Source organism: Ornithorhynchus anatinus, chromosome 5 (assembly GCF_004115215.2).
Source record: "Ornithorhynchus anatinus isolate Pmale09 chromosome 5, mOrnAna1.pri.v4, whole genome shotgun sequence".
In the NCBI taxonomy this organism is placed as follows: domain Eukaryota; kingdom Metazoa; phylum Chordata; class Mammalia; order Monotremata; family Ornithorhynchidae; genus Ornithorhynchus; species Ornithorhynchus anatinus.
In genome coordinates, this window is record NC_041732.1 from 64,111,947 (window position 1) to 64,139,360 (window position 27,414).

The following is a 27,414-nucleotide window of genomic DNA, read 5'->3' on the forward strand; positions in this document are numbered from 1 at the left end:
TGTCTTCCTTCTTGCCTGGAACTGTCTCCCCTGCCAAATTTGCCAGACCACCACTCGCTGCACCTTCAAAGTCTTATCAATGTTACATCTCCTCCAAGAGGCCTTTCCTGATGAAACTCTCTTTCCCCTGACTCCCCTACTACATTGTCCATACACTTAGATTTGTACCCTTTGAGCAATAGGTATCCATTCCATCCTCAGCCCCACAGCACTCAAGTACACAACCATGCATTATTTACTTATAATAATGTCTGTCTCTCCGTCTAGACTATAGGCTCTTTGTGGGCAGGGAACATGTCTACCAACTCTGTTGTTTTGAACTCTCCCAAAGGCTTAGCAAAATGCTCTGCATATAGCGCTCAAAAAATACCACTGATGGTGATGATGATGACGGGAAGGTATGCAGCAAGAGAAGACAGAGCCTTTTCTCTCCAGGTTTGTGCCAATGCTTCAGCTTGACCTATCAATCCCTGGATCAGCCATGCCCTGCCTGGCAACTTCCCCTTATTTTAGTCTGCAGGAGACCATCTCTGGGGACTAAAAGGGTTTATGTTGGGAAGGAGACAACCTATGAAGCGGCAAGATGTTCTGGAGGGCCATAACTGGGTAGGAGGTTGGGCTGAGTTAGCCTAATGGTGGGGTCTTCCAATGGGTGAGAATTTCCCCCTATTTCACCCTCTGTTCTGTTGAAATGAAGATGCTAAACTCCTTTCTCTGTTTCTTACCAACTCTTTGGGTGTTTACCTCCATCAAAATACTTCCTCTGTCAACTTGGCATGTTTTGCCAACAATCGATCAATCAGTGGTATTTATTGAGTTCTTACTGTGAGCAGAGCACTGTAATAAGAACTTGGGAGAGCACAGTAAAACGGAGCTGGCAGTCACAATCCCTGTCCAAAAGGAGTTTACAGCCCAGAGGGGGAGACAGATAAGCACTTAGTACAGTACTCTGCAAAGAGTAAGTGCTCAATAAATATGACTGAATGAATATAAATATTAATAAATACGTTATAGTTAGGTACATAAGTGCTGTGTGGCTGAAGGGTATCCCTGGCCCCACACTGCCTCATTGAAGGATGGAGGGAGGAAAGAGATGTAAATGCAAAATGCACTCCCCCACAAATCAAACTCTGGGACCATTATAGCTCTTCTAAAATCAGAGGGCCTAGCTTACAGTCTTGAGGGGGAGACAGATATCAATATAAGTAAATAATGTATGGATATGTACATACGTGCTGAGGGCTTGAGGGTGGAGTGAATACTAATTGCTCAAAGGGTACAGATCCACACGTATAGACAATGCAGAGAGGAGTTAGGGAAAAGAGGGTTTGAATCAGGGAAGGCCTCTTGGAGGAGATGTAACATTGATGAGGCTTTGAAGGTGGGGAGACAGTGGTCTGGCATATTTGGAGAAGTGAGATCCAGGACAGAGAGAGGATGTGGCAAAGGGGTCAGCAGCAAGATGGACAATACTGGGCACAGTGATTAAGCTGGTGCTAGAGAAGTAAAGTGTGCAGACTGGACTGTAATAGGAGATCAGTGAGATTTAATGTTCATTCCTAAAAGTGTTGGGCTCAAATGCAAGATGGCATTACCATTCATTCATTCATTCCTATTTAATGAGCAATTACTGCATATAAAGCCTGTACTAAGGGCTTGGGAGAGTACAATACAACAACAGACACATTTTCTGCCCACAACAAGCTATATCTGAGGACTTTGTCACCAGCCACCCTACTAGGAAGAAATTTATAGGATTCAGGACGAAACCGGAAATCCGCATGAAGCAGGATCCAGTCTTTCCCCTCCTGTGAGGTCTGCCTTAAGTGATTACATGAGTCACTGGGCTCGGCTGCATGCCCCTGCCTGTCATTCCCATGGAAAATAATTCATCAGAACAGGTCAAACCAACTATTGGCATCGGGTTTGCCTCACAATACAGGCCACTCTCCTATTACACATCGTCTTTGTTGCGATCTCTCTGAACCACCAGAAGCCCGGAGAGACTTGGGGATGAGCTGGGAGGAGAAATCCGTGGGGAAGGACGATGGTAGCCAGCAGACAGCAAACTCTGTTTGCAATCTTCTGCCAAGAGGGTTCTGTCCCTGGGGCATATCTAGTGGGTATCTCTGAACTGCTGAACTGCTTCAGATTTTTGTCAACTACAACTGTGGGAAAGTTCCTGACTACCAGGGGCTCAGTAGCTTTTTCTGCCTGGGAAAAAATTTTTGCAGTGTCAATTCTCAAGCGGCCACCTTCACTGAGAGTGAATGTAAAAGGGTCCAAATTTTGGTCTACTGTGAGGGATCATGGGTTGGGTGGGTTGTGGGAAGAGACAGAAAGATATGTAAGACTAGCTGTAACCTGCATTTACATGACACTCCCACAGCTCTAGAACTTTTACAGTTCTTCTGCAGTTGGGCAAAAGGCAGAAAATAATCCATCTGGAGAAATAAGGATCCTAATTGATAGCAGGTGTGTATATGTGTGTGCATATGTATGTGTGTGTTTGTACGTATGTGCTTTAACATGGATCCCGAAAAGAAAGCTTCTGTTTAGGGGCTGGTTTGCTAATGAATCCCACCCAAATGTCATGATAATTGAGAGTTCAGTCTTGCTCTACCAAACCCCAATCTGTTCACCTCATCATTGACACTGGACAGTGGAAGACATTCTTGAGGACTAAAGCCAAAAACAAACCACCGGGAAACAAGAGGAGAAGCAGTGTGGCTCAGTGGAAAGAGCCCGGGCTTGGGAGCCAGAGGTCATGGGTTTGAATTCCAGCTCTGCCACCTGTCAGCTGTGTGACTGTGGGCAAGTCACATAACTTCTCTGGGCCTCAGTTACCTCATCTGGAAAATGGGGATGAAGACTGTGAGCCTCATGTGGGACAACCTGATTACCCTGTATCTACCCCAGCACTTAGAACAGTGCTCTGCACATAGTAAGTGCTCAACAAATACCAAGATATGCTATTTATAGTTTAAATTACCTATTTTTTAATGTTAATGTTTATCTCCCCCTCTAGACTTTAAGCTTGTTATAGGCAGGTAACCTCGGCACATAGTAAGCACTCAACAAATACCAACATTATTATCTGCTAATTCTGTTGTACTGCACTCTCCCAAGCGCTTAGTACAGTGTTCTGCACCCACTGATTATCTAACCTTAGAGAAACAGCGTGGCTCAGTGGAAAGAGCCTGGGCTTGGGAGTCAGAGGTCATGGGTTCTAATCCCAGCTCTGCCGTTAGTCAGCTGTGTGACCTTGGGCAAGTCACTTAACTTCTCTGGGCCTCAGTTACCTCATCTGGAAAATGGGGATGAAGACTGTGAGCCCCACGTGAGACAACCTGATCACCTTGTATCCCCCAGCGCTTAGAACAGTGCTGTGCACATAGTAAGCGCTTAACAAATGCCACAATTATTATTATTATTATTATTAACCTGGGGTCACTAATGAAGGTGCCTTTGGCAAATGTTTTAAAGAGAAAAGATTTTAGAAACAAAGAATAATTCGGTCTTCTTGCTGGTACCCAGGGTGAGATAAGGTAAGTCGGATTGGATAAGCTTCTGTCTTTCAAGGATGATAAAAGTTGATGCTGGCTGGTTTGACACTAACACCCCTTGAGGATTTGTGTAAATGTGTGTGAGTGTTGGGGAGGGGGAGAGAGCAGGTGTGCTTTCATTGTCACTGGATTCATTGCCCAGAGAAAGTAGTAATCTGCTTCACAATTAGCAGGTGTTTGGAGGACAATTCAGGAAATTTTCATTTTTAACGAACTGAGAAAAAACGTTTTCAGCTCTGGCTGAACACTCAGCCGTCCACTCTAGCATGGCCACATGCTGGGAAATTCAAAGTCTCCAGGCCAGGAAATTTCAACCCCAAAATGGCAGGATTGAATGGAACATTCCTTTTACCACCCCTGTTCTGTCCTCCTGACCTGCTGAGGGCTGGGAGTCCCAAACCAGGGACTGTGGGACCGGGACTGTGTCTAACTCAATTATCTTGTATCTACCCCAGTGCTCAGTACAGTGCTTGGCACCATGGTAAACACTTAACAAATACCACATTGATTATTAGCTTCAACACTGCTATAAGCACTAGACCTTTGGTGCTTATTAGTGCTGCGATAGGTCAACCTAAGCTTGACATATCTCAGTTGGACAATTCTTCAGTTTTTGGGAAACACCCACAGAAGTATGACCCAGTAGATTTCTATCCAGGACTGTTCTATTTCACTGATTTCCATAATTGGTTCTCAACTGTTTTCCCCTGGAAATAAATTGGATTCTTTAGAAGGCTTTGAGCAGGGTTATGTTTGATGAAACTAAAAGATGCCTGACCTTGAAACACATCTTTTTCCATCCTTCACCTTACCAGTTTTTCTCCTTTCTTTCTCCATCCCTCCCCAATTCCCATACATTCGTGTGCAAAGGAACCCAAGAATCCTGTATCCCCTCACTTACCGCTAAGGAGGTCTCTTGTTACAGGTAGAAAATAAAATAGTCATTGGCTAACAGAATCTCTTCTGACACACAAATTGGTGCCCACGTAGAGAGAGCGGACACTCATCATGTCCCTCAGTCCCTCTGTTCTCGGCTCCTGCACCTATCCTCAATCAGTCCAGTTCTCCTGAATAAATCCTGTAGACAAGAAAACCCACAGCACCCCAAAACTCCTGCTAACAGAGGATACTGTCCAGAGATCAATGATATATGGCACCCTGGCTAGAGCTGATAGTGTAGTTCTACTTTCAGTAGTTCACAGTCCTTTTCTTTTCCCTTTGCAGCCTGAGGAAAAGTGCCACTATCAAATTGGCAACTTCAGGACTTTTCTGACCCACGAAGGTTGTTTAGGGCTGTCTGAGTCAGGTATCCTTAGATGAATGGAAACAACCTTACAGTTTTTTAGACATGGTTTCTCTTAAACCTGCTGCCATTGACTTCTGGAGATTGGAATTTGACTATTCTTTGGAATAGCAGAGGAATAGGAGTGGAAAAGGAGAGGCAATGTTCTGGAATAGTGATGCTATGGCCTAGTGGAAAGACCAAGGGCCTGGGTGTCAGAGGACCTGGGTTGGAAGCCCAGCTCTGTCATTTCCCTGCAATGGAACTATGGGAAACAACTTCTCTATGCCTCAATTCCTTCTTCTGTAAAATGGGGATTCCATATCTTCACGCTGAGAAGCAGTGTAGCTTAGTAGAAAGAACACAGGCTTGGGAGTCAGAGGTCGAGGGTTCTAATCCCGGCTCCACCACTTGTCAGCTGTGTGACTTTGGGCAAGTCACTTAACTTCTCTATGCCTCAGTTACCTCATCTGTAAAATGGGGATTAAGACTGTGAGCCCCACCTGGGACAACCTGATAACCTTGTATCTCAACCAGTGCTTAGAACAGTGCTGGACACATAGCAAACATTTAACAAATACCATCATCAAGTGCTTAATACAGTGCTCCGCACACAATAAGAGCTCAACAAATACGACTGAATGAATAAAAGAAATGTTCTCTCTCCTACCAATACTATAAGGCCCAGGTGGGTCAGGGACTCTGTTCAACATGATTATCTTGAATCTACCCCAGTACTTAGCACAATCCTTGACATGCATTCATAAAATACCATTTCTATTATGATGATAATAATGATCTATAATTCACGGGCAAAATACTCCCACCCTGCCCAGTTCTGTATATTTCTAACACATGGTCCTCTGAGATTTCCTTGGGGTTGAAGTTTGTTCCAGCAGCGGGCGAAATATGGCAACCAATGAACCTAGTGACAGGCAGCCAAATACTGCACTTGGCTAGTATACAAGTGCAAAGATATAAGGCAAACAAAGCCACAGGATATTTTTTCAACGGACTTTTACAGTGAGGGAGGTGTGTGTTTGGTTTTGCAGGGATTAATTTAAAAGATTGAGTGGTTCTTGGGGCACTCACAGGGAGAAGGCAGATTGAATCCATTCATCTGAGAATGCAAAAGTGATATAACTGGTAGGATCACAGAGGAGGGGGATACATTCATCCTCATAACGCTTCCTTTGTAAGAGGTGTGCCCTGGACTTTGGCCCCCCCAACAAGCTTGGGAATATGTCTGCCTGTGGGTAGGGAATCAAAGATGGCAGAGCCCAAAACAATAATAACAATCCCCACATCATTCGTGGCACCATCTTTGATTTCCCAGTGTTCATGAGGGAATCCCATTACCTCATTAACTAACTTCTACAAGCTGAAAATATTGAAGATTTAACAGCAGTTTGGAAAAATGCCTGGATAAATAACCCATAATGGGTTGCTGGGGGAAATCCGATGAAAATTAGAGAGCATCCTAGCCTTAAACGTTAGGATGGATGAGAGGGAGAATGCTCTGCGCACAGTAAGTGTTCAATAAATATGGATGACTGATTGATTCATCTGCTGGCTGTCAGAGCTAGAATACTGGGCTACATGGACTACTGTTCTGAGCCGGCGATGGCACCATCGATGGTCTTACAAAATCAAAGACGCCAGTACCTGGAATTATGCACCTCTAAATTACCATCTGTCAAGTGAAAAACACAAGCGTCCTAATTTCCATAGAAAGGACAAAGTGAACTGGCCCATGTCTTAAAATACAACAGTGTTAGCATTAAGCAGGGTTGGCAGGTCAATCTGAGAATGGCAAAGAGCCTTTGGCACCTATGCGTTGAGGTAATGCTCCACAAGAGAAGGCACTGGATCAATTTGAAGAAAAATGGGAAAGAAAGGACCAGAACAGGAGATCCAATCACCTTAAGTGAAAATCAAGCGAGACAATAGACAACTGAGCTTTCTGGCCAGTTACCAGGCACCAGCTCCAACGAAGCATTTCGAAACAGGAATTTAGGGGTGACTGAGCAGTTGGTCGCTTGTGTAGGGCATTGTTCTTGGTCTTTGAAACAAACTTGGAAAATAGCCTGGAACACAGGGAGAGAGCTAGGCTGAATCTTCCTCAGCTTTATGACGACAGAGAGCCTTATGGGGTGAAACAACCTGTTACTGATTGGGGAAGGGAGGGTCTAATGGGACACCAAGGATTTAGAGTGGATTGGGTGAGAGCATCAATACTCTGGAGAGGAGAGGAGGTTGGAGTATGAGAGAGTTTATGAAGAAAAATACAGCTTGTCTGCTCACTTGGAGAATCAATTTTGGGTCTCAGATGAAAAAAAAACAAAGCAAAATGGCTGCCCTTCAGTACAAAATCAGAAAGTTGGTCATCAATTTCCTCTGTTTCATTAATAGAACAATGAAAAAAACCCAATATTATGCCAGAGCATGTTGTGGGAAAGCAAAAATAATTCTCTTACCTCGAACCTCAATCAGAAACTGTTTTGGTTGAAGGTGTTTCAAAACCAGAGGACAATCCCATAATGGTTGCACTTATTACATCCTAAGCACTAGGGTAAGATTCAAGGTTATGAGATCAGATATGGCCCCTGTCCCATCCAGGACTCACATTCTATTTTATTCCCATTTCACAGATGAGGAAAATGAGACTCAGAGAGGTTAAGTGACTCACTCAAGGTCACTCAGTAAGTCCATAAACCCTGGGTCTCCTGATTTCCCATCTCCTGCTCTTTCCCCTTGCCGCTCTCTGCTTCCCATTTTCAATCTGGGCCCCTGCCTTTTTGAAGCCTGCTCTCAATCAATCAACTGTATTAAGTGCTTACTATGTGCAGAGCACTGTTCTAAGCACTTGGGAGGGCACAATATAACTAAGTTGGTAGACACTTTCCCTGTGACAAAGGTAAGGCAGGACCAAAGGAATACAACTTGTTACGTATTAAAAATGGAAGAACTGTGATCTTGGTGGGGGCTCAGTTGAAACTGGAGCTGCAGGTATGCAAGAACAGAGACCAACAGTCACAGAACCAGGATAGTGTCAGGAGGTTGAACATAGGGTCACGGGATTCAATACCTGCTCTCCCTCTTATTAAGACTGTGAACCCCATGTGGGACAGGGACTGTGTCCAACCTGATTAACTTGTACCTACCCCAGAGCTTAAGAACGGTGCTTGGCACACAGGAAGCATTTAACAAATGCCATTAGAAAAAAAATAGGGTGAATCTGGTGGTATGTCAACTGCAGAGACGAGAGCAAGTATAACAATAACAACATATAATAATAATAATAATAATTGGGGTACTTGTTGAGGGCTTCCTATGTGCCAGGCACTGTACTAAGCACTGGGGTGATTACAAGCAAATTGAGTTGGAAACAGTCCCTGTTCCACATGGGGCTCACAGTCTCAATCCCCAATTTTTCCAGATGAGGTAACTGAGACACAGAGAATTGAAGTACCTTACCCAAGGTCACATGGCAGACAAGTGGCAGAGCTGAGATTAGAATCCATGACCTTCCGATTCCCAGGCTCGTGCTCTATCCACTACACCATGCTGCTGTAGGTTAAGAAGTACCTTGGAGAGAACGTCCAGGCAAGAGTGCCTAGTGTCATCTTCTACCACTCTCTTCTGCGTTTCCCTGACTTGCTCCTTTTATTCACTGCCCCCTCCCCAGCAGTTACGTACATATCAGTTACCTCGTCTGAAAAATGGGGATGAAGACTATGAGCCCCATGTGGGACAACCTGACTACCTTGTATCTACCTGCGCTTAGAACAATGCTTTACACATAGTAAGCGCTTAACAAATACCATCATTATTATTATCTTTCATTCATTCATTCATTCATTCATTCATTCATTCATTCATTCATTCATATTGATGCCTGTCTCCCGACTAAAGACTAGAAGTTTGTTGTGGGCAGCGAATGTGTCTATTGTTATAGTGTACTCACCCAAGTGCTTAGGACAGTGCTTTGCACACAGTAAGCACTAAATAAATACGACTGAATGAATGAATGAGATGCTCCTGCCACCCACTGCTGAGCAGCTAGGAAAAGTCAGTGAGGAAAGCTGTGAAAAGTCAGTCAGGAAAGTTGTGCTTAGGTAAGAAGACACCAAGAATCCTGCAGATAGATGATGGTTCAAGGACCAAAGCTCACAAAAATGAAAGGAAAAGTGCAGAAGCAGTTGTGGCAGTCTTGGGGGCCAGTGCAGAGGAACAACTCTTTTTCTCCCTCCCATGGCATTTGTTAAATACTTACGATGTGCCAGACACTGTACTAAGTGCTGGGGTAGATACAAGATAAATCAGGTTGGACAAGGTCCCTGTCTCAAGTGGGGCTCTCAGCCTTAATCCCCATTTTACAGATGAGGAAACTGAGGTAGAGAAAAGCGAAGGGACTTGCCCAAGATCACACAGAAGACAAGTAACAGATCTGGAATTAGAACCCAGGTCCTCCGGAATTCGAGGCTCATTCTCTATCCACTAAGCCACACTGCTTCTCAAATTCTGGGATGTTGGGACCATTAAGCAGTGTGAGGGGCAGGGTGGTCCAGCAGACAATGGACCAATCAGAGATATGAACAGAGAGAACTCTGTCCCATCCCTCCCGCTGGGTAACAGACACAATGCTCTGGCTCTTATGACGTTAATGCTCAGTGCCTCAGTTTCTCTCATTCATTCATTCATTCATTCAATAGTATTTATTGAGTGCTTACTGTGTGCAGAGCATCGTACTAAGCACTTGGAATGTTCAATTCAGCAACAGATAGAGACAATCCCTGCCCAATGACAGGCTCACAGTCTAAACGGGGGAGACACACAGCAGAGAAAAACAGAACAAGACAAAAACAAGACAACATTATCAAGATAAATAGAATCAAGGGGACGTACACCTCATTAACAAAATAAATAGGGTAATAAATAATATGTACAAATGAGCACAATGCTGAGGGGAAGGGGGACGGGGGAGGAGCAGAGGGTGTTGGGGGGAGGGGAAGCAGAGGGAAAGGGGAGGCTCAGTCTGGGCAGACCTCTTGAAGGAAGTGAGCTCTCAGTAGGGTTTTGAAGAGGGGAAGTTTGGTGGAGGTGAGGAGGGAGGGCAAACCAGGTCAGCGGTAGCACATGGGCTAGGGGTCGACGGTGGGACAGGCGTGAATGGGGGACAGTGAGGTGAGCGGCAGAGGAGTAGAGTGTACAGGGTGGGCAGTAGAAAGAGAGAAGGGAGGTGATGTAGGAGGGGGCAAGGTGATGGCCCTCTCAAGGCCCTGTTCCCTTCCCGCAAAAAGCTTACAGTCTAGAGGGGGAGACAGACATTAAATTATGGATATGTACACAACTGCGGTGGGGCTGAGGGCGGGGTGAATACAGGGTACAAATCCAAGTGCAAGGATGACATAGAAGGGAGAGGGAGTAGGGGACGTCAGGATTTAATGTCTGTCTCCCATTCTAGACTGTAAGACAGTGCCAATAAATACGATCAATTAATTGACTTAGTCAAGGAAGGCCTCTTGAAGGAAATGTGATTTTAATAAGGCATTAAAGGCACTGAGGTACAGTGAGTAGTTTTGTGTTAGAGAAACGAAGTGAATGAAGTGAACAAACTGGGGTGTAGCAGAGAAGCAGCATGACCTATTGGAAAGACTACGGGCCGGTCAGTTGTGTAACCTTGGGCAAGTCCCTTAACTTCTCTGTGTCTCAGTTTCCTCATCTGTAAAATGGGGATTGAATCCTACTCCCTCTCATCTAGACTGTCAGCCAGATATGGGATAGGGTCTGCGTCCAAACTGATAACTTGCATCAGTTACTATTACTATTATCATTATTGTTATGATAATGATGAAATCAGTGCACGATCAGTGAAATAGGAGGGGGTAAGACGATTGAGTGCTTTAAAGCCAATGGCAAGAAGTTTCTGTTTGCCGAAGAGGTGGATGGCAACCGCTTGCGGTTCTTGAGGAACGGAGAGACACGGACTGAAATTTTTTTTAGGAAACTGATGGGAGAAGCAGAGTGAAGAATGCATTTACCTCACCTGCACGGGGCATAAGAGCTGGGTAAGCGCCTACTACAGTGCTCTGTACACAGTAAGTGCTCAATACAATTGAATGAATGAATAATCCCAACCCAGAGCTACTGTCAGGAGCACTGGCAGCAACAGAACCATCTGATGACAGAAGTCACACAAATGCTTCTTGGGTTGTGGCACTTCTCTGTGTCCACCCTCGATGGATTCATTAGGGGACGGGAAGGCTTTTTGATTTGGGGCCTCTCCCTCCATCCTGTGATGGCGGTAGAGCCTCCCTTCATAAATGACGGAAGGGCCTTGGGCCAGTCACAGGACTTCAGAACTAAGAACCTACATGGAGGACTTGATTGGAGGGCTGTGTTTGGCACAAGGCCACTGTCACTCAACAAGCAGGGATACGTACACTGCGAAAGGCACACAGCCATTTTGCACACCAAACCCACCCAGGGTCAAAATGCCCGTAGAATCATGCCGATAACCATAATTGAGGTATTTGTTTAGTGCTTGCTAAGCACTGTGCTTAAATGCAAGGACGGATACAATACAGAGTCCCTGTTCTACACAGACAGGCCAGCAGGCAGTAGCCATCTTTAGGAGGAGGAAGGATGAAACTGGAGGTGTTGAACTTCTATGGGCAGGGAGAAGAATACAGACAATAGTCCCAGGAAATCAACACTCTTGTGGACTTAATTAGCCCGAACATTAACAGTTCATTAAGTTGGGTGGGAGGAGTTCACACTTTCCTCAGTTTTATTTGGCTTCCTGTGCTAAGTCAGTCTATCCAACGGCCTCCATTTGGAGGCTGGCTAACGTTTGGATACAGAGTATGACTAGTTTCACTCCGAATGCAGAAAGAAAAACAAAATTGTTTCCATTTTGCTACATCTCTTTCTCTTGGACAAGAGAAATGTGAAGTGACAGACAATCTGACTGACAATTACTCTCCCCTGCTTCAAAGCCTTACTGAAGGTTCATCTCCTTTCATTCAATAGTATTTATTGAGCGCTTACTATGTGCAGAGCACTGTACTAAGCGCTTGGAATGAACAAGTCGGCAACAGATAGAGACAGTCCCTGCCGTTTGACGGGCTTACAGTCTAATCGGGGGAGACGGACAGACAAGAACAATGGCAATAAATAGAGTTAAGGGGAAGAAGATCTCGTAAAAACAATGGCAACTAAATAGAATCAAGGCGATGTACAATTCATTAACAAAATAAATAGGGTAATGGAAATATATACAGTCGAGCGGACGAGTACAGTGCTGTGGGGATGGGAAGGGAGAGGTGGAGGAGCAGAGGGAAAGGGGAAAAAGAGGGTTTAGCTGCGGAGAGGTAAAGGGGGGGTGGCAGAGGGAGTAGAGGGAGAAGAGGAGCTCAGTCTGGGAAGGCCTCTTGGAGGAGGTGAGTTTTAAGTAGGGTTTTGAAGAGGGGAAGAGAATCAGTTTGGCGGAGGTGAGGAGGGAGGGCGTTCCAGGACCGCGGGAGGACGCGGCCCGGGGGTTGACGGTGGGATAGGCGAGACCGAGGGACGGTGAGGAGGTGGCGGCAGAGGAGCAGAGCGTGCGGGGTGGGTGGTAGAAAGAGAGAAGGGAGGAGAGGTAGGAAGGGGCAAGGTGATGGAGAGCCTTGAAGCCTAGAGTGAGGAGTTTTTGTTTGGAGCGGAGGTCGATAGGCAACCACTGGAGTTGTTTAAGAAGGGGAGTGACACGCCCAGATCGTTTCTGCAGGAAGATGAGCCGGGCAGCGGAGTGAAGAATAGACTGGAGCGGGGCGAGAGAGGAGGAAGGGAGGTCAGAGAGAAGGCTGACACAGTAGTCTAGCCGGGATATAACGAGAGCCCGTAGCAGTAAGGTAGCCGTTTGGGTGGAGAGGAAAGGGTGGATCTTGGCGATATTGTAGAGGTGAAACCGGCAGGTCTCGGTAATGGATAGGATGTGTGGGGTGAACGAGAGAGATGAGTCAAGGATGACACCGAGATTGCGGGCCCGAGAGACGGGAAGGATGGTCGTGCCATCCACGGCGATAGAGAAGTCAGGGAGAGGACCGGGTTCGGGAGGGAAGATGAGGAGCTCAGTCTTGCTCATGTTGAGTTTTAGGTGGCGGGCCGACATCCAGGTGGAGACGTTCCGGAGGCAGGAGGAGATGTGAGCCTGAAGGGAGGGGGAGAGGACAGGGGCGGAGATGTAGATCTGCGTGTCATCTGCGTAGAGATGGTAGTCAAAGCCGTGAGAGCGAATGAGTTCACCGAGGGAGTGAGTGTAAATGGAGATCAGAAGAGGGCCAAGAATTGACCCTTGAGGAACTCCAACAGTTAAAGGATGGGAGGGGGAGGAGGCGCCAGCGAAGGAAACCAAGAATGACCGGCCAGAGAGGTAAGAGGTGAACCAGGAGAGGATGGAGTCCGTGAAGCCAAGGTGAGATAAGGTATAATAATGTTGGTATTTGTTAAGCGCTTACTATGTGCCGAGCACTGTTCTAAGCGCTGGGGTAGACATAGGGGAATCAGGTTGTCCCACCTGGGGCTCACAGTCTTAATCCCCATTTTACAGATGAGGGAACTGAGGCACAGAGAAGTTAAGTGACTTGCCCACAGTCACACAGCCGACAAGTGGCAGAGCTGGGATTTGAACTCATGAGCCCTGACTCCAAAGCCCATGCTCTTTCCACTGAGCCACGCTGCTTGGTCGACAGTGTCAAAGGCAGCAGAGAGGTCAAGGAGGATTAGAATGGAGTAGGAGACATTGGATTTGGCAAGAAGGAGGTCATGGGTGACCTTAGAGAGAGCAGTCTCGGTAGAGTGGAGGGGACGGAAGCCAGATTGGAGGGGGTCTAGGAGAGAATGGGAGTTAAGGAATTCTAAGCATCGATTGTAGACGACTTGTTCTAGGATTTTGGAAAGGAAGGGTAGTAGGGAGATAGGGCGATAACTGGAGGGGGAAGTGGGGTCAAGAGCGGGTTTTTTTAGGATGGGGGAGACGTGGGCATGTTTGAAGGCAGCGGGGAAGGAGCCATTGGAGACTGAGTGGTTAAAAATAGAAGTTAAGGAAGGGAGGAGGGCAGGGGCGATGGTTTTAATAAGGTGAGAGGGAATGGGGTCCGAGGCGCAGGTGGAGGGGGTGGCACTTGTGAGGAGGGAGGAGATCTCCTCTGAGGATACTGCAGGGAAGGATGGGAAAGTAGGGGAGAGGGTCGGTGGGGGGGAGGGGAGAGGCGAAGGGGTGACTTTGGGGAGCTCAGACCTGATTGTGTTGATTTTCGTGAGGAAATAGGTGGCCAGATCATTGGGGGTGAGAGATGGGGGAGGGGGAGGAACAGGGGGCCTAAGGAGAGAGTTAAAGGTCCGGAACAATCGGCGGGGGTGACGGGCATGGGTGTCGATGAGGGAGGAGAAGAAGTTTTGCCTGGCGGAGGAGAGGGCAGAGTTAAGGCAGGAAAGGATAAATTTGAAGTATGTGAGGTCGGCTTGGTGCTTGGACTTTCGCCAGCAGCGCTCAGCAGCTCGAGCATAGGAGCGTAGGAGGTGGACGGAGAAGGTGATCCAGGGCTGTGGGTTAGTGGAGCGAGAGCGGCAGAGGGAAAGGGGGGCGAGAGAGTCGAGATGAGTAGAGAGGGTGGAGTTGAGAGCGGAGACCTGATCATCGAGAGTGGGAAGAGAGGACAGGGCGGCAAGGTGAGGACAGATGCTTTTGGAAAGACGGATGGGATCGAGAGAGCGGAGGTCTCTGTGGGGCAGTAGCGAAAGCCCTCCTTTCCTCTTCTCCCACTCCCTTCTCATCACCCCGACTTGCTCCATTTATTTATTCCCTCTCCCAGTCCCACAACACTTATGTACCTATCTGTAATTTACTTATTTATATTAATGTCTGTCTCCCCACCACCACACACACACACTCTAGACTGTAAGCTTGTGTGGTAAGGAAATGTGTGTTTTCTGTTCCATTGTACTCTCCCAAGTACTTAGTAAAGTGCTTTGCATATAGTAAGCATTCAATGAATACGACTGAATGAATACTCCACACACAGTAAATGCTCAATAAATATGGTTGACTGACAAGACTGAAGTGAATCAAGCAACACCCTGGGCCAATCAAGAGGCAAGCAGAATGCAAATTACATGGTCATGTGGCAACCCAAAAGCAGTGGTGCAAAGAGCAGTGGGGGGAGAGGAAAACACATCTGTGTTCTTAGAAACACTAGGGTTCAGGATATTTTTAAAAATTCACTTTAGTGTTTCCCTGCAGACATGACTACTGTGTGAACTATTTGGCCCTCAGAAGAAGTCAGTATCAGGAGCATTCTAACTCCCGGGAGAAAGCAGTGTAGGAGTTATCACAATAAAATAAGTTGAAGTGAAGGCGGTAGCTTAATGTTTCTGACTTTCAGAAATTGCAACACCCTCAGGAATTTTCATTTAGCTCTCTGTCTTGCAAGGGAGATTTATTGGGGGAAGGTAGGCATTATTATAATTGCCGAAATAATAATAAGTGAAAGTAGTAACGAAAGCCAAATCAGGATAGGAGGCCAATGGGGTGTGGATACAGGAGACTTTTCAAAAACATAAACAACCCATAGAGGGATTAAAAAAAATGGTGGGGGGTGAGGGGGAGAGGGAGAGGAAGAATGAAGTTAAAAGGGATAATTACAATGAGGCCCAGAGATAAACAATGAATGTCAGTTGGGGTAAAATTACTCCATTCTAATGATTCAAATATGTCTGTAGCAGACAGAAGGCAAGGAAACCAATAGTGAAGGATTGGATATGGTGACTAAGAATGCTGTCTATTTATTTTATGATTATTGTGCGCCTGTCCTTAAAGGGAGAGAAGATAACAAAGAGGGCTTCTCAAAGGAAAGGGTGTGTGGGGTTGTCAGGGAGGCATAATCCATCTTGGATAAGAGTGCCTGGGAATGGCAGATTTGGGGACCTTCCCCGCTACCTCTGTTCCCAGAGGGAGATCATCATGTTGGCAAACTCTAAAGGAGGTGAGGAATTCCCCCCCTCGCCTGGTTCCAACGACAGGCAGAGAGAGAGAGGATGGCCTCACTGAGATACACAGTGTTGGAAACTGGGCCTGGCAGAACCTTTAAGCGGATCTAGACAAAAAAGCTACTTGCAGAGAAGGAAAGAGAGGATGAGAGGGGAAGGGTGGGGAGGGAGGGAGAGAGCATGCACAGGTTCAGGAGCAGCATGACACAGTGGAAAGAACATCAACCTGAGAGTCAGAGGACCTGAATTCTAATCCTCATTCTACCATTTGCCTGCTGTGTGACCTTGGACAAATCACTTATCTGTGTCTCAGTTACCTCATCTGTAAAATGGGGATTTAGACTGTGAGTGCTAGATGGGACAGGGACTGTGTCCAACCCGATTTTGCTCTATCTACCCAAGCACTTAGTACGGTCACTGGCACATAATAAGCGCTTAACAAATATAATAAAAAAAAAAGTTGTGGGAAATGGAGAAATCGACTTCTGATTGGTGGTGAAACTGGCTGTGGGAGCGTGTAGCGACATGTTCAACAGCTAGTAGCCCCAAAAGAAGGAGAGACCTAAGCAGCTTTACTTGTTCTAGGCACTTAGATATGAAATCGCAAATGACCTGCAAAAGAATTTCATCTGCAAGTGAAATTGTCCAGTGATGCCGACACTGAGATTCCAGGGAGCACCGGGGCATGTTGATTGCACCGTGGTGCACGTGGATTATTTAGATGACTAAGAATTTGAGTAGATAAATGTGAAGCTCTGCCAGGACTTTGGCCCCATAGGAGAACTCATCAATTTTAGCAAGGATGCTTACTATGTTCAGAGCACTGTACAAGTATTATAGATCCACTTCTTGCCCACAAGGAATTTACAGTCTAGAGAGGGATAAAAATAATAAAATAAATTATGGATATGCACATGAATGCTATAAAGCTGAAGGTGGGGTGAATAACAAGTGCTTGGAGGCTACAAATCCAACTGCAAGAATGACACAGAAGGAAGAGGGAGTAGAATAAAAGATGGCTTAATCAGGGAAGGCCTCTTGGAGGAGATGGGATTTTAATAAGGCTTTGAAGGCGGGGAAAGTGGTGGTCTGGTCTATATGGAGGAGGTCAGAGTTCAGGACAAAGGAGGGTGTAGGCAAGGTGCCTTCATTGGCGAGATCGAGATACCTTGAGTAAGGGAAGCAGCGTGGCCCAAGAGTCAGAGACCTGGGTTCCAATTCTCACCCTACCTATTGCTCGCTTGGGCTAGTCAACTAACTGCTCTGTGCCTCGGTTATATCATCTATAAAATTGGATTAAATCCTCCTCCCTCTAACTTAGACTGTGATCCCCATTTGGGAAAGGAACTGTTTCCAACCTGATGAACGTGTTATGTACCCCATTTATTCTTTCATTGAATTTATTGAGCATTTATTGTGTGAAAAGCACTGTACTAAGTGCTTAACTCGACTTTCCAAGCACTTAGTACAGTGCTCTGCACTCAGTAAGCAGCCTTGCTAACACTGATGAGTTCTCCTATTGGGAGAAAATCCTGGCAGAGCTTCACATTTATCTACTCAAATTCTTAGCCACTTAAATAATTCTCGTGCATCACAATGCAATTAATGTGCCCCAGTGCTCCCTGGAATCTCAGTGTTGGCATCATTGGACAATTTCACTTGCAGATGAAATTCTTTTGCAGGTCACAGTGCTTGCACATTGTAAGTGCATAACAAAAACAGAAAACAAAAATCAAAAGTTGGTGTTAGAGGAAGTGTACGGGCTGGGTTGCAGTAGGAGATCAGTAAGGTAAGGTAGGTCAGGTAAGGTAAGTCAGTGGTACGGAGTTTTTGTTGATGCGGAAGTAGACAGGCAACCATTGGAAGTTCTCGAGGAGTGGGGAGATAAGCGCTTGGATCAGACTAGTAGCAGTTGGATGGAGAGCAAAGGGCAAATTTTAGCAATGTTGTGAAGGAAGAACCGACAGGATTTGGTGACAGATTGAATAGGTGGGCTGAATGAGAAAGAGGAGTTGAGGATAGAGCCAAGGCTATGGGCTTGTGAGACAGGGAGGAGAGTGGTATTGTCTACAGTGATGGGAAAGTCAAGCAGAGGACAGGATTTGGATGAGAAGATGAGAAGTTCTATTTTGGATGCAGTAAATTTGAAGGGTAAGGGGGACATACAAGTAGAGAGGTCCCAAAGACAGGGGAAAGCTACAGTGGGCTGGGGCCTAAAGGGAATTTACATGAGTATTGTGATGAATGGGGCTGGGCTCAGGACAGCCTGGATCTCAATACTTCCAAGATGATGTGGCTTAGAAAGGGGGAAAGGAAGAGGAAGTTAGGGTGGGCTAGAAGGCGGATTTGGATTCTGTTTCTCCCTCTGGCCTCGGTGGAATCACAAACACACGGAGGTGCCAAGAAAGGACTGTGGCAGATCTCCCTCCTTACTCCTTACTGCTCTCAATACAATCCTGCAAAAGATGATGTGGCAGATGATGGAGACGATGAGGGTGCACATGAGTGTGTGTTGGTCTTTCAGAGAAGCAGCGTTGCTTAGTGGAAAGGGCACAGGCTTGGGAGTCAGAGGTCGGTTCTATTCCCGGCTCCACTGCTTGTCCGTTGTGAGATTTTGGGCAAGTCACTTCACTTCTCTGGGCCTCAGTTACCTCATCTGTAAAATGGGGATTAAGGCTGTGAGCCCCACGTGGGACAACTGATTACCTTGTATCTACCCCAGGGCTTGAACAGTGCTTGGTACATAGTAAGCACTTAATACCATAATTATTATTATTACTCAAAGATGATATCACTGCCATGAGCCTGACTTAGCTTTCTTTATTGTACACAGGTAAAGACTGATCTATCCTGGGTCGATGCATTTGATTCTCTAGCTTCCATCTCTTGGTATCCAGACTTTGCTCTACCAAGAAAGTGACCTCCCTCTCCTTCCTCTAGATTATAAACTCTCCCCTAGACTGCACTCTCCTTGTAGGCATGGAACAAGTCTGCCAATTCTGTTGAAGTGTTCTCGGTACAGAGTAAGCGCTTGGGAAGAGAAGCAGCATGGCTTAGTGGATAGAGGATGGACCATGGAGTCAGAAAGATATGGATTCTAATCCTGATTCCACCACTTTCTCCTGGGTGACTTTGGGCAAGTCACATCACTTCTCTGTGCCTCGGTTACCTCATTTGTAAAATGGGGATTAAGCCTGTGAGCCCTATGTGGTACAAATACTGTGTCTCATTTAATTATCTTGTAACTGCCCCAGCACTTAGTACTGTGCCTGGCACATAGTAAGCACTAAGCAAATACCATAAAAAATAAATAAATAAATAGATAAATACATACCACTGATTGACAGCAACCACACGCTTGGCTGGTTGGGGATATCTGTCATCAAAGCCTCTTAATTGTCCCCTTGTTTCAGCCTGGGCTTCACTAGATCTTTCAATGCCTTACTGTGGTTTTCCTGCTTTAAGGTAAAATCATAACCTTACTCACCATTTTTTAAATTGGCCCTGCCTTGGGTACTTTGGGTAATCCCTTTTAATCCATGGCCTGAGATCTGGAATAGATAGTGTCTTGGGCAGGGAACATGTCACTTTTGAGCTATACTTTCTTAAGCTTTCAGTACATTGGATTGTACCCAGTGGACCCTCAATAAATTTCACATACTTCTGAAGGAACTTGAAAACAAATCTCAGTAGGCTGAGTTTCTATGGTTTAGCCTAGTGATAGAGACCTCATTCATTCTTAGGAAGAAAGGCTGATTGCCATCACGGTTCTTGAATTCACTTTCTCATCAGTATCAATAAATACGATTGAATGAATGAATGGTATTTATTGAGCACTTACTGTATGCAGAATCTCTTGGGAGAGTACTTTACTGGACATTTTTGAGAGTCAAAACCTAGATTAGATTAGAAAACCCAGAATTAGCCCCAACCCTTGCCTTGTAGGCTCACAGTATGAAGTAGACTGTAAGCTCATTATAGGCAGGGAACATGTCTACCAACTCTGTTGCACTGTACTCTCCCATGCACTTAGTACAGTGCTCTTCACACAGTTAGTTCTCAATAAATGCCATTCATTCATTCATATTTATTGAGCACTTAACTTGTGCAGCATTGTACTAAGTGCTTGGGAGAGTACAATATAGCAATAAAGAGGCACATTCCCTGCCCACGATGAGTTTACAATCTAGAGGGGGAGACCAACATTAATATAAACAGATTGATTACCTACCATCGACTGATAAACAGCAGAGAAGCAGCGTGACTCAGTGGAAAGAGCCTGGGCTTGGGTCAGAAATCATGGGTTCAAATTCCGGCTCTGCCACTTGTCAGCTGTGCGACTCTGGGCAAGTCACTTAACTTCTCTGTGCCTCAGTTTCCTCATCTGTAAAATGGGGATTATCTGTGAGTCTCATGTGGGACAACCTGATTACCCTGTATCTACCTCAGCACTTAAAACAGTGCTCTGCACATAGTAAGCGCTTAACAAATACCAACATTATTATTATTATTATTAATAAACAATTGTCACATGGATTTCTAGAACAAAACCACCAGTAAGCATGGAAAAAGGGGGCAAAAGGAATGGAATATTCCTGACCTGCTGTGGTCGGGGAGTAGCAGAGGGAATGATCTGACTTGGCAGCCATTGTTCAATGAGTTCTAAGGAATACACCACACCTGTTTACAAAGCTGCAGGTGCAGGACTGCCAATAGTATTTTGTTCTGTTCTATTGTGGCAGCTGAGACTTTGTTTTGGGCCCCACAAAATAGCTTGGTCGGGGCTATCAAATAGTACTTGCAGTAATTATATCAGGGCACTGAATGCTCTTAGGGAGCTTTAGTAATAGCAGTCACAGTAAGTGTTATTTAGAGGTCATTTCATATAAGGGCCTCACAGCAGAAATCCTCTAATGCACTCACCCGAAGGCTTGTTATATACAGTCCAGGATGTGGGTCTTTTCTTGGAAAACTCATGACTTTTCAGCCTTTCCAAAAGGCTGGAAAGAGCTCCTATGGGGGGGGGTTACATAATAACAATAATAATTGCATTTGTTAAGTGTTTTCTATGCGCCAAGCACTGTTCTAAGCACCGCGGTAGATACAAAGTAATCAGGTTGTCCCACTTGGGGCTCACAGTCTTAATCCCCATTTTCCAGATGAGGTAACTGAGGTACAGAGAAGTTAAGTGGCTTCCCCAAGGTCACACAGCAGACAATTGGTGGAGCTGAAATTAGAACCCATGTCCTCTGACTCCCAAGCCCAAGTTCTTTCCACTAAGTCAAGCTGCTTCAGGAGCTCTCTCAAATGAGGTTCCTAAAAATCCTTTAGGAAAGGAGGGTGGTTAGCACTGAGAACCAGTTATTTTTATATAGCCAGAGCTGAAAGATACCTTCTCAAAGCCTAAGTCAAAATTTCAGCTGGAACTTCATCACCTCTAGACTATATGATCCTATTGGTTAGGGAACTTGTCTATCAACTCGGTTATATTGTAACCTCACAAGCATTTAGTTCAGTGAGTGTTCTTCAGTCAGTCAGTCAGTCAGTCAATCATATTTATTGAGCATTTAGTGTTTGCAGACCACTGTACTAAGTGCTCAGGAGACTACAACATAGTGAGTGTGCAATAAATATGATTGATTAATCAACTTTTCAATTTGGCAGGGCTGGAAGACCCAACATAATGGCTGAGTCCTAACAAGGCGGGACTATCACAATCAAGTTCCAACTGTCCAAGATGTTCATTTGAGACTTCACCTGAGACTCCCACAACCAGTGTCCTTCCTGGCTGGCTGCCTCTCCCTCTTCCCCCACCCCCAACTCCTCTGTATACTAAAATTTCCTCAGGAGGGAGGAAGTTCCCAAAAGACAGCATTCTACATTTCTGCAAGGGAGGGTTAATCTTATCATCAATTCCTACAGACATTCTTTCCAAGAGAGTTAATATGAAAGTGAAAGATTGCTAAAGGCAGAAAGACAAGTGAGTAGTTTCACTACCTGGATCAGAGGGAAGGGACCTATTCTGGGAAGAGGTTAGGTTGGTATTTGTATTTGTTAAGCGCTTACTATGTGCCTAGCACTGTTCTAAGCGCTGGGGTAGACATAGGGGAATCAGGTTGTCCCACGTGGGGCTCACAGTCTTAATCCCCATTTTACAGATGAGGGAACTGAGGCACAGAGAAGTTAAGTGACTTGCCCAGAGTCACACAGCCGACAAGTGGCAGAGCTGGGATTCGAACTCATGAGCCCTGACTCCAAAGCCCGTGCTCTTTCCACTGAGCCACGCTGAAGAGCCAAGTGCTGGATTTTGGGTGAGTTTATTTACTTCTCTATTCAGGATAATACAATGAGGTCTTCACATGATGGCATTGTCTTGACACCTCAAGGATGGCTGTTACAGTTGAAATTATAGTGTAAGCACTCCTTAGCTGGTTAGGAAACATATCTTTTGTCTTCTTCCTCTTATGATTACTCTTATTGTTTACTCTGAATGAAAGGAAAAGAAACAAGTAGTTCAATTTTCCCTTCTGAAATCCATTTTCTCTCAAAAAAATCCTTCTACAAGTGATCCTGTCTACTCAGCATTTATTCCAGCAAAAATTTACATTAGCACTTTGCCCATTCTTAGAACAAAAACTCCTCACTATTGACTTCAAAGCTCTCCATCACTTTGCCCCTTCTTACCTCACCTCCCTTCTCTCCTACATCCCAGACCTCACACTCTGCTCTTCTGGTGCTAACCTTCTCACTGTGCCTCAATCTCACCTGTCTCGCCGCTGACCCCTGGCCCACATCCTACCTTTGGCCTGGAATGCCCTCCCACCTCAAATCCACCAAACAATCTCTCTTCCCCCCTTCAAAGCCCTACTGAAAGCTCACCTCCTCCAAGAGGTCTTCATAGACTAAGCCCCCTTTTTCTCAGCTCCCCCTACTTTCTACATCTCAACTCACTGCCTTTGCTCTTCCCCCGTCTCCCCACCAAACAGCACTTATGTATAAATGCAAACATCTATAATTCTATTTATTTATATTGATGCCTGTTTACTTGTTTTGATGTTCGTCTCCCCGCCTCTAGACTGTAAGTCCTTTGTGGGCAGGGATTGTCTCTCTTTATTGCTATATTGTACTTTCCAAGCTTGTATCCACCCCAGTGCTTAGCACAGTGTCTGGCACATGGTAAGCACTCAACAAATACGATCACTATTTCCAAGCACTAAGTACAGTGCTCTGCACACAGTAAGAACTCTATAAATATGAACGAATGAAAGAATGCATTTGGCTAATTTTCACAATAATCTTGGAAGTAAGGCATTTCATTTTACAGAAAGGGAAATGGAGAGTCCAGGACTTCTCAGGAATAAAAGAGCCTGTGATGGAGTCAGGGCTCGGAATTTCTGGGCAACCCTACGTGGCTGCTGCAGTCACCACTCTCTTCGTCCCCGCATACGATTCTCTGCTGGCTACAGAAGCCTGTACCTCTGAACCTCAGTCTTGCCTCTGTGATCTTGGAGACACTTCTCCAAGGAGTGACCCATCAATCCAGTGTAACCCAGGGAAACTGAAATTTCAAGACTCTGGAGCTTATCATGACAAACAAACTTGCCCTCCTCCACCTCTAAACGCCGAGACTGTCCTAAAGAGACATTTCCAAACTTCTTTCCCACTGAAGGAATGCTGTTGCTTGCCCTCAATAGGGAGAAAGTATGGCTTATGCAATCAGTTGCTGGGATCCCAGGGTAAAGCTTCCTTATAGAGCGGTGGAATGTTTATTTCAGGAAAATTTAATCTTATGTTCCTATTGAAAACATTTTTTGTTTATCTCCCAGGAGGGCCTTTCACCCCACATCCTGGAGGGAGCAAAATAAACCATATTGCTCATCACTTCAGTAGTCAAGACCTTACTGTCTTCCCTCTTGTGGGCAGTTCTGGAAATGACCATAAAACACTGGAATGAGGCCAGTGGAGTTCAGTGGCCAGGGGCACGAGACCTGGGTCGGAGTCCTGACCGTGCTGGTTTGACCTCACCAAAGTATATCCCCTGCTTGAAGCCTCATCTGTTAAATGGAGATAATGACACCTAGCCCCTCGCTGCCTCACAGGTATGTCATGAGGGCTAATGAGATGGTATGGAGAGAGCACTCTGAGAGCCTTGGAGATAGGCTCTAAGTCAAAGTCTAAGGGGTTATTTTGATAGGTATTGTTCGTATAAATGTGTATTCGTAACTTTTATGAACATGCACAAAGTAAATCTAGATGGCCACCTATGAGTGGATGCTTCATATAATGATACCGTCACTTAACTCTGGAGTTCCAACCATCTCCCAGATATTAGAATGTTCATCCTCTCATCCCAATGGAATGGGGAGAGTTGGAGGAAGTACCAACCCAGTTTTCCAAATGGGGAAACTGCAAGGGAGACTACGGGAAGAGCCCTTCCCGAGATCATGGAGTCACCTGTGGAATTGGGAAGACAAGTCATGTCCCTCACTCCTTGACGAATGAATTACCTTTCAGATCATGCTACCCACTTTGCCCACCTTTAACAAGCACATTTGTATACCCCCTCTAACAGAGCCTAAATGACACCCCCCGTCCCGGCATGCCACCAGTCTAACGCAGCACTTTTCATCCCCGGCTTGCGGACAATCAATCATATTTATTGAGCGCTTACTGTGTGCTGAACACCGTATACCAGAACACCAGACCTTCCCCAGCCCAGCCCTTCAGAACTCTCAAATTCATTCACAATACTGTCCACATCTTGCTCCGGGTGCTCCCACTGGCCATAAGGGTCAAGGTTCACGGGTGTTGCAATATATTTTTTTCTGTCTTGGATCACTTGCTCAGCTAATCAGGGCTTTCTGGAGGTGGAACATGGCCGGCCCCCACAGTTAGGGTGAAGAGAGTCTATAGTAGTAGTCAGGCCCAGCCCCTATTAAGAGGAGGGAGAATACTCCACAGCCTGTCAGCCAAGTGACTCTGAAATTTGTCCCCAAATGTAAATAAGGTTGAATCCTTTACTGGGCATTGGGCTGCTTTGACATTCTGTGGACCTGGACTTGAAGGGTTCCTTAAGCATAGAATCAGAGGGTTGGCAGGAACGCTAGAGGGAAATAGAAGGAAACTGGGCATGTATAGGACACACACCATAACACATGCGTGTGTGCATGTGCTTGTGTACATACACACCCCCCCCCACCCCCACCCATACACATACACAGAGCCTGAGAACATTTGAAAAGTTGAAACTTGCTTTTTGCGCTTTGGGGGAATACCTCTGATTAGGACGCTTATATGTAATTAGATCACCACATGGATTTTTCCACTCCTGTAATTTCTCTTCCCATATTTGTTGGACTCTTAAAAGTTCAAGGGTAATAAGAACACAACTATTTTCCCCATCTCCCTTGAACAAGTATTCTTACTTTCTACTCGCAGAGGTTCCGGTGGATTGCAGAGATCACTCTTTGTCATCTTTCCGAGAACGACATGACACTCACTAGAGCTAGCCCAGACTGAGGTCGCAAACGCTTAGTAGGGCTTCACGCCAACCAGACCACCGAGTTGCAAAAACGGTGGAGACCGCTACAGTTAACAACACCTAAGGAGCATAAGACTGCCCCTTACTAAACTGCCCCAGACTAAACCATATATTGCAATCCTTTCTGTTCCCCTAATCCTTTCACACTGGAGGCTAGCAAGCAGGCTTCTCTGGACAGCCGCGGATGCGTGCTTGGAAAGCCGGCTCGGTGATCCCGGAACAATCGTCGAGCTGGGTTCCTCCTCATCCTCTGGTCAATTCTCAGCTTCCCCCCGCCACACACACACACGCCGGACTAGGTTCCCCTCCTCTGAACGGCTCACATGCTTCTCAGCCAGCGAACGCCCTGGCTGCAAGTTTGAAGCAAGAACTTTCCCACACGCCTCCCTGAAAACATCTGCTCGTTCCTGGGCCGAGTGGGAAGATTCGTTAGGAAGCTGGGAGTCGAAGAATCGAGGAAGGCTGCCTACTAGAACAGGAGAAGACTGTTTCCATTATCCTAACAGCCTGTTTCAAGACGCCCTCGGTGTGTAATGATCCAAATACACAACAGGGCCTGAAAACATAAGTCCCCAAAGCGGCTGTTCCAGCCAAACAAACGGCGCTGCAAACTCAGTTTTTGCCCTCTCCGCTTTCTTAATCTTCCCCACCCCTCTCAGATTCCACAGACCCTCTGTTCCACGGCTCAAACATACCCGGCTTACTTTCCTCGCTGTCCGATTTCATGTTGGAAGATGTTGGCTGGGCTCCGAGTCGCTGGAGAGTGTGTTCTGTCACACACCCACACACACTCGCTCCCCTCTCTCCTCTTTGCCTCTCCAGTCCAGGCTCCTCCCCAGCCCAGCAGGAAGTGCAGGGTTTTACCTGGGCTGCAAGGAATTTGACCCTTTCCCAGGTTGCTGAGTCTGCTGCTCGCATGATGTCAGGGAGGCGGGGTTTACTTCTGGGATTTCTGCAGAACAGAAGAGCTGAGGTCCCAGGCGGCGGCGATTTGAGGCTTTGCCGGGAAACGAGGGCGAGCGAGAGCCTTCGCTGTCTCTGATCGCTTCAGGTGCTGGGATAAACAAGCTTCCCAACATCCCTTTCTGAGAGCGCTGCGTACTTCACCAGGCAGGATTCCTAACTCCTTGTGGTGGTGTCTGCCCGAAATAATGCAGCTGATTTCGTCCAAAGAGACGGATACAAATAGTTTACTTTGTGAGTTCAGGCTCTCCGGCAAGTAGGAGGCGGAGAATTTGGCAACCGGCTACTTTCACGGAGCGGGTGGGGAGGGAAAGTTTTGCTTTTGTGTCTCCTCATTGCAGGAGTACGGAAGGCTGGGTAGTCACATGAGCCCCTCCTTACTCCCAACAACCCCATCATCAATGGCATTTACTGCACACTTACTATGGCCAGAGCACTGTACTGAATGCTTAAAAGAGTACAAGACAAAGGAGTTGGCAGTCAAGTTCCCTGCCCACAATGAACTTACACTCTAGAGATGAGCTAACAAACTGAGGTGAGTTTATATTCTTACCTCTACACCTCTCCAGGAGTTAGCTATTTCCTGCCTTTGGCTTGGAGAATTGCCTCCTTTTGAGCATCTCTGAAGACATGAGCCTTTGAGATCTTGGGGTTTCATGGTGTTTCCCACCACTAACACTGCTGTATAGGAGGTTGGGGGCAAGGTCCCCCGGGGAGCTGCAAAATGAGTAATCCCAGCACTTTTATCTCAAGGCCATGTCCCTTCATGGTTGCGTTACCGTGGGAAGCAGCATGGTGTAGTGGATAGAGCACAGGCCTGTGAGTCAGAAGGTCCACTTAATACAGTGCTTGGCACATAGTTATCTCCCAGCAAATGCTATAATTATTATAATTGCTCTCCCTTCTGTACAATCTGTCCCTTTATCACCCTAAAAATCCCCACTAAGGAAGCCCAGGTTTTCACTTTCTGTCATTTATTTATTTGTTCATTCTTTCATTCATTCATCCATCCATTCTCATTCATTCAAATT

The 27,414-nt window shown here is 46.0% G+C and overlaps 1 protein-coding gene across 4 annotated transcripts in view; it reads right to left on the bottom strand.

Moving 5' to 3' along the window:
- KAZN (kazrin, periplakin interacting protein) overlaps positions 1-27,414 on the bottom strand; it is a 510,314-nt gene that overhangs the window by 192,946 nt on the left and 289,954 nt on the right. The window contains exon 1 of one of the 4 annotated variants that reach the window (XM_029064856.2): positions 26,116-26,584. The exons of the other annotated variants lie outside the window; for them this stretch is intronic. Coding sequence (XP_028920689.2) covers positions 26,116-26,338 — 223 coding nt within the window. The 5' untranslated portion in view covers positions 26,339-26,584. Of the gene's footprint in view, positions 1-26,115; positions 26,585-27,414 lie in introns of those variants that run through there. 4 annotated transcript variants of the gene reach the window in all.